Source organism: Cryptotermes secundus, unplaced genomic scaffold (genome assembly GCF_002891405.2).
Source record: "Cryptotermes secundus unplaced genomic scaffold, Csec_1.0 scaffold1647, whole genome shotgun sequence".
NCBI classification, from domain to species: domain Eukaryota; kingdom Metazoa; phylum Arthropoda; class Insecta; order Blattodea; family Kalotermitidae; genus Cryptotermes; species Cryptotermes secundus.
In genome coordinates this window covers 158,516-179,511 of record NW_019726261.1, presented here as the reverse complement: position 1 = coordinate 179,511, position 20,996 = coordinate 158,516, and the positions used below count along the sequence as shown (strand labels likewise).

Below are 20,996 nucleotides of genomic sequence, written 5' to 3'. Positions count from 1 at the left end.
TTATGTGGTCGGGTTATAGCGCAGCCATATTACGTCATCGCTCGCCAGTCATGTGTCATGTATAGTGCTTGGAAACCCTAAGGACAATTATGACATGGCGAGCGAGTATTTCGTACTTCAATTTTATGCCTTCACGTCACTCACAAGTTAGTTTGATGTTACGTACATTATTAACATTACAGAATCCACATATTCCTGCCAGTTTTAATATGTATTTTGTAATCAACAAGTGTGTAACACCGGTCAAAGTTTGACACTTCTCTGGCCATTATCTCCGTAACCGTTCAACTTTGGACATAGGTGTTTTGGGTTATATCGGCATACTTTAACATAAGGAACACCCTCCCGAAGTTTGGTCCATTCCTCCTGGGACATTCTGTATATTGTTTGCACTTGGGACGGAGTTTGTATCATTTAGCGCTTTGTATGTTTTTCATAGCAAAGGCGAATATGGAACAACCCACCGGTTATCCACTTCGATGTCACCGTTTCGCATTTGTATGGTTGCTAATTCACCGCCATCTTCTGCCATCGTTTCCTGTAACTGTGTTGGATAGTAAAGCTCGAGGATATCGCTTAGAGCATTTTCCGTCTGTCATGCATGGTGAATTTGGATTCAGTGTACCGCAAGGTCCATGTATCATATTTTTCGTCACAACTTCATGCAAATCCTTATCGATGTCGTCATCGGGTATTTCAGCGCATATTACATCGTCGATTTCGTTTGAAGTGATTTTGTTATAGAGACAGATTAGTATATGTGCGTGTGGCGATCCCCTTTTTTGCCATTCCACTGAGTACATCTAGCAGCGCACAGACCCAAACACTTCATGTTTTACCATGAAATCCATCAGCGATTTCAGCTTATGTCTGAAAACACATGCTGTAATGTCATGCCTATCCACCGGCGATTGCCCAGGAAGTAGGAGCTGTTGTATATCGTCCCAAGCTGGATTGCATGTGAATGTAATGAATAGGTCTGGACGCCCGTAGTGACGAACATACGCAATTGCATCTTGAGCGTACTCATGCATATGACGTGGACTGACTGTATATGAAGATGGCAAAATGGTTAGTCTTCCAACGTTAGTTGTATTACCGTCATTTAAAACTGCATCTCGCAAGTGAACGTATTCTTCAGAGCGAAGCTTGGTCTGATTCAAACGGATGAATATCAAACGTTCTGTTTCGATTTTTGCATACATATCTACGATGTACTGGTGAAACAATTGACGGCATTTCAAAATGTGATTGTCTTCATTCTCTCGAATCATTAATCGGTATGAATAATAGTTCATTGCGCTGCATTTCATATTTCTTTCTTCGCCACTGACTGGAGTTATCATCTTAACGTTGAAGTGATATCCATCGGCACCATCCCAAAAAAAGATTGGATATTGCAGGGCATCGTAGCATCGATGAGTTTCTGCAACTTTTGTCAATTGATCGTTTCTCCGATGAAGAACAATATCTCTAGGTTGGAATTGATCTCCGGCTATAACAATTGCCACTTCGTCTATAGTTGGAGCATTGAATTTTCACACATGTTGTCCAGCAGGCGTTTTGTCAGCATTAGTAACAATCTTGTGTGTATCAGATGGCATCATGTCAATTGCTGTTTTGAACAAACGCACTAAATTGTTTTTTTTCGTGAAGAAGCTCTTGCAGTTGGGAAACGATGGACCTTTTTATGCCGGTAGAAATTCCGCAGCGTGCATTCAATTCATCATTGCCATCGCCGATGAAACGGAAGCAGGGAGCCGGCTTTATGATAAATTTGTCCTTTGACTTTGAAAGCTGGCATGAATTGAGCTGTTACGATTTCTGCGCCGAACGACGTCATTTGGAAGCATGAGTTGTATTTCTTGATGTTAGATAGGAAATGCTTTGATTCGGCGGAATATCCGGCAAGCAAAGTTTTTAATGGCTCTGGCGGTTCTCCAAGTTGAGGCAGTTTAATTTTTCACGCGGCGCAACACATTCCTTTCGTTTCTCCATTAAATTTCAGAGCCTTGCAATAAGGACACACTTCAGTCATAGTGCCGATGAGAACATGCCGGCTCAAACTATAATCTTCAGCTGGGCTGTACCGGAATGCAAGGTGATTGTAATCGCGTGATTGCTGAGCATGGAGTCGTGTTTGACGCTGATCTGCTGTTTCTCGTTGGCGTCTTTCAGCCATTCTCAGCCTGTCGCGTTCATTCTGTTGAGAACGAAGCAGATCTGAAGCTGCAGAACGCGATCGCCGTGCTCGCAACCGTGCATCCTCAAGTCTGGCTGCACGTCGCTCTGCTGCTTCCTCGGCACGTATTTCAGCCATTCTTTGCCTGTTTCGCTCGTTCGCTGATGCCCGTTCTTCCCCAGTTTGATTTGCAATTACTCGTCGCACTGCTTCCGCTTCGCGAGTACGACGACCAAAGTATGATCTTCTGCGAGGCATTATTTGGATGAACTAAAGTAGACCGATTGCACTGAAGAAGAAGAAGAAGAAATAAAGTTATAACAAAAACATATAAAATTGCAAAACATTAGAAAAGGAAATAACACGAACTGGAAAACAAAGAAACAAACAAAAAATAAATAAAAAATACTAACGAAATATTTCAATTCAAACGCAGATCAATCGACACAGCTCAATCCCACCGCCAATTGCACTGAAAAATACGGAGAACAGTTAAGAAAACGAAATGAAAAATAATGAAAAATAAACTATACTCACGAAATGAACGCTATGGTAAACGACACAGCTCAATTCCAACGCAATGTCACCCGAAATAATTAAATCAAAATGAAAATAAATCGAAATCTATGAAAATCCAATTTAACAATGCAATCGGAAACATTGAAATGGAATCGTAAAATATTTAGTATAGCGTATGTTGCTTTTACGTCCAACAGCTGGCACTGTTTTTCAAAAGAAGCATGTTTTTACCTGTCACAGGTGTGACATCTATATAATAGGTATATAATAACGCGCGTATTCGAATGCAACGTTGTATCAAAATTTCAAAGCAATCGGTGAAGGATTTAAGATTTTGAACAAACGAACATTTACATTTTTATTCATATAGATTTTTCAGCTACGAAGTGGGACCATGGATATACCGGGAAGTAGTGGCACTCAACAGAGTATGGTGGAACCTCAACTCTCTACCACAGGTGACGATGTTACGGAAAGTGTTGACAGTTGACAGAGGGCCAGAAAAAGAAAATCCATCAATCCCGACAAAATAATGACATCCGCTTTTAATATTTTAAAAGCTACTTCTGAACGAAATTAGTCAATTCAGTCGTTACCTATGACTATGAGAGCTTTGGAGGAAAATGACAATTTTGGTGCATTTATTGCAAATAAGTTGAGAGCATATATGCAGCATACAAGGAGTTACGTGCAACGTCATATGTGTAATATTTTATTCAGTGCTGATAGGGGTTAAATGAATACTCAAACTGTGGATACCAGACTTCTCAAGCCTCCAGTTACACAAATGACCGCTAGATACCCGAATATGTCCGAAAACAACGAAAACTCAAGGCCCTTGGAAGAAACAGGCGACACTCAGACATCTTCACCCCAAGAATCCATTTATAGCCAAATCAGTGATGGTGTGTTGAATGAATTTCGTGACTTGATAAATTAATTGAAGTTAGTATATATTAGTATATTTCTTCACGAGTACAAGTTGAAATGGGACATGATGTATGTTATGTCGATAGGATAAGCTTTCTAAACTGTTACTACCACTACTACTACTACTAAGCTATTATTCAAAACTATTTTGCAATAAAAATACACACAATAACAATATATCAATGATAGAAATTCATGGACTTCATGTACCCCAACAACAATGGGATATTCCAGCAGGGCAATGCACGGTGTCATCGGACCGGAGTTGACCAGAATTTGTTCAAGGAGCATTCTAGAGAGTTTCGACAAATGGTGTGGCCACCACGTTCGCCCAACATGAACCCAATTGAGCATTTATGGGACGCAGTAGAGAGGTCCATTCACACCCAAAATTCTGCACCTACAAATACCAGGGAACTGTGGGCGGCTATCCAGACGCCATGGCTCAACATCTCTCCAGAGGTCTTCTGTCCACTTGTGGAATCGATGCCACGTCGAATTGCTGCACTTCGCCAGGCTAGAGGGCGTCCTACATGATACTAGGTATCTATCCCAGGACTTTTTGGCACTTCAGTGTATATACAAGTAAAAATCCCATTTATGAGTTTTATTGTCACTGTAGTTAAAAAATTTATCTATATCATAAAATGAATGTAGAAACTGTAATAATGCTTTCTTAAACTGATTTTTGTTCCTGGACAATTGTTTTATATTACCTGGAAGACTGTTATAAATTTTATGTCCAATATACTGTAGACCCTTCTGGAAAACTGTTAAATTTGATAAAGAGAGATGCACGTTCAAACTATTCCTAGTTACTGTTGTATACAGCTTGGAATTTTCAACAAACATTTCCATATTACCTACTACAAACATCATCAAGGAATAGATATATTGAGAGGGCAAAGGTAGAATTTTCAATTGACTAAAAATTCTACACAATTTTCTGTTCCCAGCTCCCATAATTAATCGAACAGCTCTCTTCTGCCATCTAAAAACATGCTTACTATGAGTTGAATTTCCCCAGAAAATCAAGCCATAAGGCATTACTGAATGAAAAAAGGCAAAGTACACCATTACATAAGTACTGTTTGGATTTCCAAATTATGTAATAGGCTTTATTTAGTTTGTCTGTAATTGATACGATGTCTTCTCCAGGACATAGTATTATCCAGTGTTATTCCCAGGAATTTAAACTCATTAGAGTCTAATAAAAGTTTATTTCCATATTTAATATTTAATTTGTTGATAGGATTTTGTTTGGCGAAAAAATGCACACGTCTTTCCAAAATTTAAAGAAAGCAAGTTTGAGTTAAACCATTCATTCATAAATCTAAACACCATAGTAAGTTTCCTTTCAAGATGTCTGCAATTAGATTATTACACCTGTGTCATCAGCAAATAATACAACAGAGGTATTTAATGGGTCTAAACATTGTATATAAGATGGTAAGTTATTTATATAAATCAGAAACAATAACTGTCCTAAGAGCGATCCTTGTGGAACACCTGTATTAATTTTACCCAAATTAGATAATTGGTTTTTAAATTTTACCCTTTTTACCTCATGTCCGAACATGATCACCCCCATTACACAGTTATGTTATGCACTTTGTGTGAAACATCTGATAAACATAAAGGCTTGAATACAGTTATGAAGGGAAACCAAAGTTTGTCCCATCAGTGAAGAGAAACAGCACATTGTACACTTTACTCTCAACAATTAAAGACAGATACCACTTATGGAAACAGATTTATTTATCAAACAAATATACATCCATGAACTCAGCTTAATGTAGGTCCTGTGTAAGAATCACAGAAGTGATTATACTGCAGTTGCCTTTTCTTTAATGTGGAAAGTAAAAAATGAGAATGAAAAGTTACAATCCACAGAAAGGAAAATCAACACAGCACTTATATATATATAAAAAAAAACTTGAAGCATAATTTCACTCTGCAATTTGATTACCCTTACACTGTCATCACACATAACGCCACTACATTCACCAAGATTTACAGTACATCTGCAGCAGCAAAGTGTATTCTCATTCTGAAACATCAGTCTTGTATGTTTAAATTATAAGACACTAAAAACTTTATATCTATTTGTTCAAATTGAAAGTTTGTAAAAGATATTATTAGCATTTCATACATAACCCAGTTTACTTATTTAATTGGGAGAAAAGAAAGGTGAATCAGCAGGTCCACAAATTTGTACATGGGTTTAAAAATGTAGACATGGCGCAACATACAGCTGTTCTGAAATGTGCAAACAAGGATGTGGTCCAATCCAGTTCACGATGTTTCTAGTGTCTTTATATGGCATCCAATTCTGCATGTAGGAATGGCATGATGAGATGGGTTCCATCACTGGATTTGGGATTTACAATGATCTGCTCTTCAATCCAAAACACCCTCAAAGTCCTCTGCGGGCTGCTGATGGCATAAGAAGTTGTTGTGCCGTCATTGCATCAGGAAATAAACTGTGATAATTAATGAGGGGTACATAAGCTGCTGTAATAACTCGCCCTGAAAAAATATGATACAGAAGAATGTTGGAATTTCAAGTAGAAATTTATATTTTACACAATACCAGTAAAATGCATAATCTGGAAATTTTAACTAAGGAAAGTTACAGCATTCAAAGCAATTTTCTAGTTAGAAACACAGTAGCACTACCAACTCTGCTATGCGGAAGTGAAGCTTGGAAAACTATAGCAATCAGCAGAGATGAGATATGTAAGAATGGTTAAAGGCTGCATCTGATTAGATCAGTGATTCTCCAGTTTGGCCATCATGTATTTTCATGACCAATGACACCAGCAACAATGATAATATAATATAATATAATATAATACTGTGAAGTCTCTAACTTCAGGAACAATCGTGCTTCAATTGCGTTTGTGCCATTCATGGTTTTAGTCGTATATTCCTTGAAAACATGACAAATTCTACATACAGAGCATGATCCACACCTAACTTACCAGCAAACCATCGACCATGTAGTGAATTAACAGCCGCTACAGCTGTGGCTATTGATGGACATTTCACATACACATTTCCCTGGGGTGAAGCTTTATCTACATACACATGAAGGACTCCTCCATGCTTATTGCATTCCTCAATTACATCATCACGGATTTCCACATCCCAAGTTGGGTTTGTTTCCCTGCAAGAAACACACCAATATTAACTTTAATACTGGTACCATTAAAGTAAGAGTTTACAGCTAGTTTGTAAGCAAGTATACGATGGGGTACCCAAAAGAAACCGAACTAATTTTTTTGTGGGCAGAGCTTTTGCAGTACCGCGTTTTGCCGCTATGAGCGCATAGAGCTAACATTCCTGAGTTGATAAGCCGACTACCGTTGCTTCAGAAGGTAAGGACTAGTTTCGGCAGAGTTTATAGTGACAACTGTTTTGTGTGATCGTCGTTTTTGCAATGGCTGATTTTCGTGAACAGCGTGCGGCGGTGAAATTCTGCTTTTTGCTCGGGAAAAGTGGAACAGAAACTCTTGAAATGTTAAAAACAGTGTACAAGGACGATGCTATGGGGAAAACTCAAGTGTTTCAGTGGTTTTCCCGTTTCAAAAATGGTGAAATGTCAATTGATGACAAACCTCGTTCTGGTCGTCCTTCCACGGCCCGAACACATGAAAAAATTGAAAAAATTCGTGAAATCATCAAGGAAGATCGACGACGGACCATTGAAGAAATTGTGGAGCTGTCGGGAGGGAATTGGAGCTCAGCGGCCAGATTTGTGGCAGTCGGGTGACTGGTTTTTTCCATCATGACAATGCCCCTGCTCACACAGCCCTGTCTGTACGACAATTCTTGACCAAAAATGGTATGACCCCTGTTCCTCACCCTCCATACTCACCCGACCTTGCCCCGTGCGACTTTTTTTTGTTTCCTCGAATGAAGAGAGACATGAAAGGAAAAAACGACAGAGGCGCTGTCAAGCATCTCAAAAGATGAATTTAGACAATGTTTTGAAAAATGGAATAAAAGACTAGACAAGTGTATTAGTGTAAGTGGAGAGTTAAAAAAAAACAAGTTCAGTTTCTTTTGGGTACCCCCTCGTATCAGGAACAGCATCTAAAGATTATAATTAAATCCGGTACTGAAAAATCATTAAAATTTTAGCTAAAAAATTATACTTCACAACCTTGTTTAAGGAAACTTTTTATTTCCATCAAAGTTGCTCCTACCAATCGCTCTGAATAATTTTTTTCTTCAATTATTAAGCAGTCCTTACAAGCTTAAAGGATAGAATAAAAACAATATGGTAAATTACTTATTCCAAGATATTCTTAGAATTTGCTGTAATGGAACACAATGCATTTGAACCCTACCCTGGACCAGTTCAATACATTTGTCATATTTTAACAGCCTAATTATCAACATCTATTTTAGTATCATATTTTGGAAAATGCCAGTGCACTTTTATCCCTATTATGCACCATCTAAAACTGCACAACAGATCTTTGAAGGTGCAAGGGCCAGCAATTAGGCCCAACCATTTTCTGTGTATCGTTTAAAAAATTGGTGTTGCTTATAACCGAAATATTATTTATAGCAAGAACTGTATGTATTACTGGTGATTAGGAAATGTACAGTTTCTGGTAAGGAGAATGCATGCACACATTTCAGTACTAATAAATAATAGCTGAATGGCCCATTTTTTGCACAGGATACGCGGTTACTCTCCTTATCATTATAACAATATATATTAGCTGAAATATTAAAGAACGAATATTCCTATCCAGTGGGTACCAGGGGCTCCTGGGGGTAAAGCAGCTGAGGCGTGAAGCTGACCACTCACCTCCGACTAGTGCCAATGTCAAGAAAATGTGGTTTATACATCCACTCCCCCATATGCTTCATGGCATAGTGCTTAATTATTTAAGCACATGGACAACTTTACTTTGTAATATTCAGAATACCATAATTTACTGTTAATTAGTATCTCATCATCATACATTTTGGTTCCTTATTAAAAAATGCAAAACAAAAGTTGTGAATCTTTGGCTCTGGGACTACAACGAATAATATGTTATCTTTTTATAAAACACTGTAACTACTGCCTAAGCATTCAGCAAATCACTAATATGGCATCATGATAATATGCCCAAATGATTTTTGTGAAGGAATTGTGATAAAATGATGGAAATGGACAAAAACATGGCTTCTTAAGAAATAAATACATCACACTATCAATGTAAATAAAATGTTGAACTTAATAAGAAGAAAATGTTCAGACTATGCAGTAAATTGTGTGCGAACATTTGGTAGTGTTATACTTCCACTGACACATTATTTCATTCTCTTTAAAATGAGACTAAGATCAGCACACCTCAACTAGGGACAGAGTTCCAACAATTTCAAATCATCAAGTCCTGTCATAAAAACATTTCTTTTAGAACTTCAAGCATAAATACATAACTATACTCCCTACATATACAGGTCAAGACATGATAACTCACCTCTATGTCTGACTGCACCTCAACAAATTTCACTAAAATCTGAGGGGGTGAAGGTGAAATTTGTACTTTACTGAGATATGACACTGAATGCCTAACAAACCTAAAATGCTCATATTATACTACAAAGGGCGTTGCGAAAATAATGCCTCCTCCTATTTTTTTGTGTTAATATGTAACGTCTGAGATGGATGATGGTGGTGTTGTAGTAAAGGTTGAACCTTCCCGCCAATGTACTGTTAGTTTGGTTGTCGTGCGACAGATAGCGACAGCAGAGCAGTCTACCAAAATGGTGTCTAACATAAAAGTGCATATGAAACATAATGTTATTGAATTTCTCACTGCCGAACAAATTGTACCCACTGACATCCATCGACACTTGCTAAAGGTGTACAGAGACAATACAGTGGATATCAGCACAGTGAGGAAGTGGGTAGTTCATTTCAACAGTGGCAAAAGTGAAGTGCACAACAAGCCACGCCCTGGGCATCACTGCTCAGATGCCACCACAATGAACAGTGCCTCATCTATACAGATCGGCAGATAACGACCAGGGAACTGTGTGCACAGCTTAATATCGGCTGTAATGCATTGGAAACGATGTTGGGGAAGCTGGATTATCGCAAAGTTTGTTCCAGGTGGGTCCCGCGGATGCTTACACAGGACCACAAAACTCATCGAATTGAAGTTTGTCAGGACCTGTTGCACCAGTTTCAGGCTGGAGGTGACAAGTTTCTGGACAGCACTGTCATCGGAGATAAGACGTGGTCTCACCACTATGAGCCGGAATCCAAAAGACAGTCCATGGAGTGGCGACATCCGGATTCCCCAAGAAAAAAGAAGTTCAAGACACAGCCTTCGGCAGGGAAAGTGATGTGCACGGTCTTTTGCGATAGGCGGATTGTGATTTTCTTGGATTTCCTGGAGCCTGGTGAGACTGTCAATTCTGACTACAAGATGATGCTGACTAAGATGAAAGCCAGCATTTCCTCAGTCAGGCCAAAGAAGCATACAACCTTTCGCTTGCAACATGATAACGCTAGACCAAATACCAATCTGGCAACCATGCGCACATTGCAAAGTTTGGCTGGACTGTCCTACCGCATCCACCTTATAGCCCTGGAACGCTCCTCATATATTACATTCCACTCAATGAATCCAAAGTCAGTCAAAATGTTATAAAATGTTGTCACCTCTGACCAGTGTGACTGATACAATGTTTTTTCTTTCTCTCCTTTTTAAAATTTCATACTTGACATGTATTGATCTTTGACACCATTTTCAGGACATATCAATACAGGTGGAAATCAGTATTACAATGTGTTTGGTCATTATCAATACATACATAAAATATCATCACAATGCCAAGAATATAAAATCTTATCTTTAACTACAGCAACATGCATGAATGCATTAAAATATTTGGAAGTTATTACAATTAGTCTGTTTACAAGTATAGTTTAAAAAGTACTTTGTTAAAATTTAGAACCAATTTGTTTCGTGTTCTTTATACTGCCTCTCTTTAAAGGTTGTATTTTCAGTGGATATTCATTTTATGAAGCCAAACTGTTCTGGAGCTAGTGCTTTATTAGTCTACAAATAATGGCTTAACCTTAAACCCTCAAAAAAAAAAAATGGTATGAATACAATGGTACAAAACAGCACTGACAAAACTTACGTGGCAGGGTCAAACATATTGGCCAGCATGAAGCACTGTGTAGCTATGGGAGGTGTTGGTTGCTGGATTGGTAAACTTCCTGCAGGGTTAAGATTTAATGCAGTTGCTGCTGCCTGAGGTATTTGTAGACCAGTGCCTACAAATGATACACAATGAACTTCATTATATATGGAACAAATGATGAAAATGTGTTAACTAGTATATTTATTTGATCACAATAAACCCCAACATCAGAACATGTTAAGGAAAAATAACTGTATTACTGGTCCAGACAAAACTCAATTTCTGGATGTCACATAATCATTAGTCTCATGAATGTACCTAATGATGATTAACTTAAAACTGGCATCATATGCAGTTTATGCGAATGAAGGAATTCATACCAATACCACATACTGTAACACAAATCAGGATTCAAGACCAGCTACAAAGGATTGCTGTGCAACCACTACTTAGGTATTATTTGATAACTATTATGCATTTCTAAATTCGTATATCCACAAAGGATTGATATGAAAATATTTTTACTTTCAGCATCATTCTCTTCAGATGAGTTTAAGAGAGCAGAGCAGTACAAGTAAATGAAAACCTAATCATTACAGTTTCCAAAACATTTTTATACTGATACTCTATTGATACAGAAGTTACCAGATGTCTTGTTCTTAGGAACCATGGACTAAAGTTTGTTTTTAAACATATTACACTTCATTAACATATCGAGATAACCCTTCTACTTTTGAATCAAAATAAAAATTAAAATGGATGGAGCAGTTGTAGAATTTGAGGGTCTCACAGAGGTGGTTATGAAGAGTTCTGGGATGTCACACTGTGTAGTCTGTTGAAAGTGAACTGACTTTCAAGGTTAAAGAATAAGCCATGCAAAAAATCGCTGTGAAGCAGGTAGCAAGCACAGAAATTGGCTTGCCAAAATTTTGGTTTATGTAGGAGACAGGTGGGCAGTGCAAGACAAGTCGGTTCCAGTTAGCTTGCTCACAGGACAGGCTGTAAACAGATGGAATGAACTGTCCTGCATGTCAAACAACTGGAGTCTTCTGACAGGCTTTAACATGTCTTGCATATTTCTGGGGTGAGCCAGGGAGCTTCAGATTTCGCATCCCTTACCACCAAGTTAGCAGACATTATTCTCAGTGCTCAATAATTCTTTTTTAATCACAGAACACTAAATGTTGTTTAATTAATTTCTACGTCAACATGTGGTATCTCTTGAAAAGGCAGCCGGGAGAGCAAGGAGTGAATAGAATGACTACACTACTTGTATAATCAGTTTCCATTTGTACTCAATGTGCAAAGTGCACTACCATTTCCTATTACACCTGTTGAATGTTCTGGCACAAAAATCAAATTTTGTAATCCATATGCACGAGGTTCATGCTGAGGCCAATACCTAAACAAACGAAGAACGTATACATATATGCAGTTGACTGTGCAAGTCCTTAAAAGTTCACGAACTTGCCACTGTGTGCTTGCTGTGGCAGCAGTGGACAGAACCCTCAGTATGGTTTGATGACGTTGACATATCGGCATTTCACAGCTGTTGTTGATCTATGGCAGTCTCTTTCTGAGTGGTATCTATTATTGTCTGAGTGTGTTTTGGTGTGCCATTGTGAGAATGTCAGAGCTTGAATTACAGCAACAAACAAACATTACATTCCCTGTTAAACTTGGCAAGAGTGGAAGCAAAATCAGAGAGCTGTTAATGCAAGTTTACAGAGATAACGCTATGAAGAAAACGGCAGTTTACAAGTGCGTGACACGTTTTTCTGAGGGAAGGGAAAGCGTAACTGATGACAAGAGATCAGGATGGCCAGCAATGAGCAGAACTGAAGAAAACATTGCAAAAGGCTGTCAAATTGTGCGTGAAAATCGTCAGCTGATTGTCAGGAGCATAGCAGAGCAAGCCAACATTGACCGAGATACAGTTAGGAAAATCTTTAAGTGAAGATCTTGACATGAGGAAGGTGTGTGTAAAAATGGTCCCAAAGCTCACCAAAGAACAAAAGTAGAGAAGAGCAAAAATTTTCCAAGAGCTTTCTGAGAGGCAATGACATTTTGGGCCACGTTGTCACAGTTGACGAAACATGGGTCTACCAACAGGACCCTGCAATGAAGCAGCAAAGTGCACAATGGAAGACTGCCAATTCTCCACGACCAAAGAAAGTTCCATTAGTCCAAGTCAAAAAGTCAGAACATTGCTAATTTTTTTTTTTTGGATATCAGAGGGATTGTTCAGTATGAATTTGTACCAACTGGACAGTCAACTAAGTTTATTATTTGGAAGTACTTAAAAGGCTGCATGAAAAAGTTAGACAGATATGACCCAAACTTTTTGTCAACAAATCACATATCTTGTATCATGACAATGCACCTGCTGGCATGGCACTCTCTGTAAAGGAGTTTTTAACTAGTAAACAAACAACTGTCCTGGAACGCCCTCCCTATTCACCGGATATAGCCCCCAGTGACTTTTTTCCATTCCCGAAGATTAAGGAAATATTGAAAGGAAGGCATTCTGGTGTCACTGACGACATCAGGAGTAATACAATGGCAGCTCTGAAGGCCATTCCACAAAACCAGTTACAAAATTGTTTTGAGGGGTGGACCAGGCACTGACACCAGTACATAACTTCCTAAGGGCAGTACTGTGAAAGCGACCACAGTGATATTCAGCAATAAGGTATCTAGTACTTTTACCATGACGAGTTCGTGAACTTTACTGTTATGTAATTTATGGAGGTGGTAATGAGTTAAAGAAAAAGTCTGTTAATTATGCTAGCAAATATGGTAATATCTGCAGCTGAGGGAATTAAATGAAGACAGGGTGTGTGCCATGGTTGTAAACAATTGTGACAATAAGCATGTCTTAACATACTGATGCATTACACCCAGAACCAAGAAAAGAGAGCAGCAATGGTATGAATAATGTTAATATAGCAGAAGTCCAAGAAGAAGAGTACAGCCTATAATTAGAAGTTTATTTAATGTGAATTTTCTTACGTACCATCAATTTAATTATCTTATGCATAACACTATTCTTCCGATTTAACAAGAGAACTTTTCCAGAATTTCCATTCAGTGCAAGTTATTTCTGGATTTATACAGGAATGTATGACAATTTGGCTCAGCCATTAATTCTGAGTCTTCATGAATGAAATAAGCACAAAGAGAAACAAATTTTTTTTCTATTCCGACTCATTATAACCACTGACTGAGAAACAGTAGTCAAATCTGAAGTGTCCTGATGATGATGGATTATTGAGATTTTGACTTCATCCACCACCTAATATTCTAAAGACTATGAGACAATGGCCAAGCGAAAAAAACTCAGTAATCTTCAGTAAAGAGCCTTCATCCCAAAGAATCCTAATACAAGACAAAGGGGTAACATCAATGTAACACATTGAACACATTTAAGTTTTTTCTTCACAGAAAAGTGTCATTGCACCATTTGACATATGGTACCAGCCTGGCTGTTCCATGCACCATAGATCAATATATGATATTAAATTGTTTAGAGTGGAGTCTTGCAGATGGAGAAGTCAAACTGGTGGGGCTATGTGCAGACAGGTCAAGCATAACACTTTGCTACCCAGCTTTCACTTTGTAATAGTTACAAGGTGCAACAATTTAATTCCCATAATGGCCGCAGCATGTCACTAGGGTGTTGAGTCTGCAAACTCATGTACCCAAGCATGTTTGGGCATGTTCCAACTTGTGTTTACATGAGCCACAGACTAAATGAGTCATTCGTTCCCAAGCAGCAGAGGTAGTAGTACATGTCTGTGGTATACTGTTGGTACAAAAATGAGCGACGAGAATTTGGAGCAGCAGATGTCATGTGGAGATTGGTAAAAGTGCCAATGAAATGTTACCCTATTAACAGTGGCTTACGGTGACTACACTATGAAGAAAGTGATTGTTTTTGAATGGCACAGGTGGCTCAAGGAAGGGCAAGATGATGTGCAAAATGATCCAAGAAGTGGGCAGCCACAAAAGCAAAGGACAGATGCAAATGTCGACAGAGTACAAACCTTGGTGCACTCAGATCAAACATTAGGTGTGAAACTAATAGCAGAAGAACTGATTGTGAATAGGGAAACAGTATGACATATTATTGTGGAGGATTTGGTAATTAGAAAAATCTTCACAGATGACCAGAAACAACATCGGCTTCACATTTCACCTGATCTTTTACACAATGTAAAGATGTTCGATAGGGTTATGAAACATGGGGGTTTTAACCTTTAACGGCCGAATGTTATAAACAGGGTGGGGCGCAGAAACTTCCTTTTTTTGAAGGCGAATAAAAGAGAAATTATTGCTGATAAACAAAATTTATGTTTAGCTAATGAAAGAACATACGTTAAAGTTTTAAATCATGTAGTTTTAAACAAAATATCTCGGAGGTGGTAGCCACTGTTCTCTATGCATTGATGCAACCGTTTTCTGAAGTTCCCCTCTGCATGCTTCAACATGTGCACCGGAATTTGGGCTACTTCCTGTCGAATAATATTCTTCAGCTGAAGCAGGTTTGTGGGGTGATGTTTAAAAACCTCTGCCTTCAGGTATCCCCTTAAAAAACATCACAGGGCGTTAGATCAGGTGAGTGCTCTGCCCACGGGATGTCACCTCGAAGCGAGATGAGCTGTCCGGGGAACTTTGCCCTCAAAACTGTCATCGAAGCTCGGGCTGTGTGGGCCGTGGCACCATCCTGTTGGAACCAGATATTTCCTAGATGCATTTCTTCAAGAGCTCGTTCGAAAAAGATTTCAAAATCGACTGTCGAACTGCCTCCACATTTTCTGGCGTCATAACAGTCCATTGTCGTCCTGATGATTTGTTCACCACACTCCCCGTTGTCCTAAAGTTCTCTATACACAAAACAATTGATTTCCAGTTGGGAACCGGTCCTCCGGGCTTAATTCCGAAGTGAGTATGGAACGCATGCTGCACTGCCACGTAGGAATGGCTGTTCGAAAAATAGGCTTTGACAGCAAACGCACGCTGCTCACTCGTTCACCTCATGTTTCCTACTGAGGGGTATTAGACAGAAACTTCCATGACTGCTGCATTCGCCGAGCCTATCCCCACTTTTCTGCGACTCCCCTGTATATATGTATATATGCAGCAAGAAGCAACCCGAGTTGGCCAAATGTTATATATATATATACGCGGCACGACGTGCTCTCTTTGGGAGTGCTGACAGTTTGACCTTGGGTTTGAAACCAAAACAAATGATCGTAAGGTCATGTCAATGGTTCATTCCTTAGCTCTGAACAAAGACATCGTTCATCATGGTACTGGTTTCGATACTATTTACATTGAGATATGACTGTTTATGACCTGGTCAGCCAAATATAGCCCAGCTTTGTTTTGAGAACTGATGAGGAAATATTCATCGGTGCTTGCACATGAGTGCTTCCAGAGTGTGACGCATTCAACGATTGGTTTTCAGTGGCGAATTATCAGTTAGAAAGTCAGTGTCAGAAACTGGCTGACAAGGTTAAGGGAATCTCTTAAAAGGAAAAGGCCCAAACTGTCCAGACAGGTGGATTCTCCAGCATGACAATGCCCCTGCACATGACGCATTAAGAGTTCTAGTTCCTGGCTAAGAAATCCACTATAAAAATGGACCATCCACTTTATTCACCTGACTTAGCCCCCTGTGACATTTGGCTCCTTCCAAAATTAAAAAAAAAATGCCCTGAGGAGACAGATTTACCGACATTCCTGATATCCAATGTAACGTTAATGCTAGGTATTCCAGAAAACGATTTTCAAGACTGTTTGGCAGAGGCACCATCGTCTCACAGAGTGCATAGCTTCAAAAGGAGAGTATTTTGAAGGTGACAGCAGCTGCTAGTGCACAGGTAAGCAAACTGTTCACAGGGACATTCCAGGAATTAAACTGTCGCACCTTGTATAGTGCATTTTCTACAACACGTGAATGGTCCTGCCTGAGAGGTGTCCCCACTGCACTATTGCTTCCCTCTGTCCACTCCTCTTGGCCCTATCTACACAAATTCATGTTTGCAGCGAACCACTTTCAATGAGTTTCCTGTGAACAGTCACATGAAGAACAACGTACTACCTATCCTACCCATCACTTTGAAGCCTTTCAAGAACTGTGGAAATAATGTAAGACATTTGCACATATTTAGTGCACACTTCATATTCCAAGAAATGTCATGTGAATAGAGATTTCCACACATTCCGTAGCCACAACTTCTTATTTGTGTTTACAAACTTCTATTTATCCCTAAGGCATAACTGCAGCACTTCACAATCAGGATACCATCTAATTTCTAGCAGACAGTACTGAATCCCCATGACTGCAGTGTGCATGTCCTCACAAATATAAACTTTGTCATAACAATGAGGCATCATGTTTATGCTGGTTCTATGTTTCCACAGCAATAAACTATATTTTATTAAATCTGTTTCTTAAGAAACTGTCACAAATGCAGAAAAATTATCAACAGAAATACTGGAAAGTTCAGTCCTGAACATAATCACAATTCAGCACAAGATCACATAGCAGCCATGTCTGTTTGATAATAGCACCTGTTCACAGTGTCTGAAGTAAAACTCACGAGACATTTCCTCTGTTCACTGACTTAATATCTGATAATACGATTCACACAGTCCACACATTACAGATTACTGATATTTATTTATTTCCTGATAAGCTCCTGCGTGTTCAACACCCATAAATATTTGCTGTTTCATTTTCAGAGCCATTCATACATTTCCAGGTTCTGAAAACCCTGTACCAAGTATTCACTGAAGCATCAATTTTTCAGTTATGATTCTTGTTACACTGGACATCCATTGCAGTTCTAATTGTTCCTCGGACACAGTACAATCCAGAATTTAAATCATTCTAGAACGATAAATTTAGGAGTCATGATCTCTTTTGTAAAAAGCTTCTATCCTGAAAGGGTGGAATTGGCACTCAAGAAGCTGGTCCTCAGTGAGTTAATGAAACATGTATTTATTCCTATGTTGGTCCCTTTTGATTTATATTAATGAACAATTTTAAAATCATGCAGTATTTAATCAACAGTGCTGTCTATATATTTAATTTCCTTGCCTAACTCACCTTCTGCAAGTTTAAACATTAGCTGCAAGCGACCTGTGGCACCTAGATCAATACCAGTCCTGTCCAGTTCATCGCTATCCAGAATTGAAGGACCCTGCGCTGAGTCAGAACGCTCTGTTACATTTCCAACTTTCATCGGACGTCCTGCCAGCTCAAATCCGTTCAGCTGTTCCAGAGCCTTTTTTGCATCATCTGCATTATGGAACTAGAAATTAAAGAAAGAACCTTTCTCAGTACATAAATCTGGAGCATCTGAGAAGACATAAAAACAAAGCATGGAAACAAGATTCTCTTGTTACAGTTTTCAAATGGTGTTGTTTTTTGGTCACATATAAGTGATCAGTTTTCACATCAGAGTATAATTTTGCATGTTAACATATTTATTTATTATCAAAATTTTGGTAGCTGTTATTGGTGCTGAATCACAATAGAATGAAGCCTTCTCTTGTGTGACTGTGTGCTGGTTTTGATATGTACATGCTATTTTTGTATTTGTTTTCTCATGCAGCAAAACTTGTTGCAAAAGGGGTTGCATCTCAGATGAATGTTTGTGTGTACAGTCACACAAAATCAGCACACTGCTGCCTAGAAATTGCAGCATCTAAACATCCCACTATTCCAGTTTTTCAGCCACCATGTTATATCTACATCTGTCCTTTCTCGAACTAGATTCACTGCTTTCAGCCTCAGCTTTAAATTGCATACTCATTTTATGGACTTACACTGGACTATTATGCATGGCCATTGGTGCAATGTCTCATATATGTCATTTTATTAGACGAAAGAATGGCTTTCTCAGTTCAAGATGAGAATCCGAAAACATTCTGATAACTGAGAACGAAAATTTTCTCTAGTATATACATTTTCTGTGTGATAACTTATAAGACTAGCCACTTTTTCACAGTGCACTAAGATGTACTACCATATTTACCTGAATGGAAGATGATTCTGAATGTAAGACAACCACACACTAGAAAATATTATCTGCACAGAAAAAGTAATTTCATGAATTAATTTCATAATCTTACTGCAAACACATGTAAGAAAATATTTTACACACGAAACTTATTGAGTCAGTTTCCTCCAAGTCACCAGCCTTTATTCAGTTCTATCAGTCTTGTTCTGTTCACCATTCCTATTATATACCTTAGGCTCAATGTCTTCACGGTTCCAAAAACCTCTCATGTTCACTGTCAACATTCCCAATTTCTTTCTCATCTTTCCTTCCATCCATTTTATCAGATATACAGCAAAATTTGAAGCAGCTAAAGCTGATAAAATCTTCATGAGCTATCAGCTGTGTCAGCCTGTTAAAAATTACTGACATTTCCGGGACCATATCTGTCCCCATCTGGGTCTGACATCAGACAGGGATGATCCCTGAAACATTGGCAACTTTTAACCAACTGACATGGCCGATAACGTGAGAAGATTTCATCAGATAAAACTTCTTATACCTATTCTATATCACTTCTGGGGAGATCTGATGCCATGGTCTTGAGCCACTGGCATAACAACTGTACAGCAGGCTTCTTTACTGTCCCAGTGCTGCATGCTGGTATACTTAATTAGAAATTTGGAGAGAGACTGGATGATTATGTATTTCATCCATTTTCCGACAGTAAATATACACATTAGCACAAGATTTTTTGTTTTACATATTCTTGTTACACAGAATTATACTTTACCCACTTCCTACCCCATCCCACAGTTGGTAAAACTCAAAATAAACAGGAAGTTTTGTTTCCTTCCAAATACATGTATCAACTGCACTTTGAATGCCCATCAAACTTTCAACTACGAGCAAGATACCACAACATGAAGTTTATACAGCAGCATCCCTATTTTATTCCTCTGACAATGAAATTAGACAGCAATAAAAACTTTAACAAAAGTCTGTCTCATAGATTGCTGACTCTGGATCACTGAAACTGAATACTGAATAAGGGCAAACCTTAAGTTGAGGAATACTGATCACATGTTCAATTGCCTTGTACTACCAGTTTAGAGCATGATGTTAGGCATCAAACTGATAAGTGGGATGTCTTCAGGACTCTTCTTTACTTGTTTTTCAAAAGATGATATAACTAATCAACCTCAAGCAAAATATATCCTAGGAAAATGTACAAATTTTAAACTTACTGTGAGGAAGCCGTAGCCCTTGGAGCGTCCTGTTTCTGGATCCATAATAAGCTGAATGTTGTCTATTTTTCCAAACGGTTCAAAGATTCCACGCAGCATATCTTCTGTGATGTTAAAATGTAATGACCCAACATACAGCCTCATGGGCCCACTGTTACCCTTTGGAATCACCATATTAGGCATTGAATTGCCTGCACGGTTCTTCTCAGCTTGTGTATGTTGAACAATGATGGGGATCCCAAGCAACTTCTGACCTGCCAATCCCAACGCCTAAAACATACCATCAATGACGCAAATTAGATGAAGTTTATTTATATCAACTCACAATCTGTCAATGAAATCTTCATACTTTATCAATAAAAAGAATTACAAATGTGACTTCCAGTCAGACTTTTTGCACAATAGAACTAAAATGTGGTTTCTGGTTTGTCACTATCTATGCTATGTACTGTCCAATGGAGGATGACTAATGAACTGGAAACAATTCTGAAGGAAGCAGTCATGGCCTAATCAAGGTACTGCCCTGGCATTTGCCTGGAGGGATCGAGCAATACCACACAAAACCTCTTGGGGCAGCCAGTGCTTCAGCTAGATTCGAACCACATGCCTTCCACTACAAGTCTGAAGCATTACTGCTACATATATCTGCTGAGTGAAATCTGGAATGGGCAGAAGTAAATATGAAGTTCAGTGCTTCCCAAAGTTACAGTTTTTCAATTATGGTCACATTTCTTATAGTATTGTAACGTGTTTTCGTTACTGATCCCACTTCTGACACCAATGTAACGTGTTTCCGTTACCGAAGACGCCGTAGAGATGGTTAATTGGTTTATTTAACAATCTACAAATAACGGCTACAATTAATTATCTCACAGTTGCGGGGTTTCACACTTTATAACCCTAATCGCATTAATCTGTTAACACTGTTGCGGGGTTTCACGA

At 38.7% G+C, this 20,996-nt stretch overlaps 1 protein-coding gene across 1 annotated transcript in view; it reads right to left on the bottom strand.

The window, feature by feature from the left end:
- Nucleotides 1-5,367: 5,367 nt before the first annotated feature.
- LOC111864152 (RNA-binding protein 39) overlaps nt 5,368-20,996 on the bottom strand; it is a 35,627-nt gene continuing 19,998 nt past the window's right edge. The window contains exons 7-11 of the mRNA XM_023851205.2: nt 20,055-20,324; nt 17,913-18,117; nt 10,793-10,928; nt 6,616-6,800; nt 5,368-6,160 (exon numbers count right to left, since the gene is read on the bottom strand). Coding sequence (XP_023706973.1) covers nt 6,048-6,160; nt 6,616-6,800; nt 10,793-10,928; nt 17,913-18,117; nt 20,055-20,324 — 909 coding nt within the window. The 3' untranslated portion in view covers nt 5,368-6,047. The remainder of the gene's footprint in view (nt 6,161-6,615; nt 6,801-10,792; nt 10,929-17,912; nt 18,118-20,054; nt 20,325-20,996) is intronic.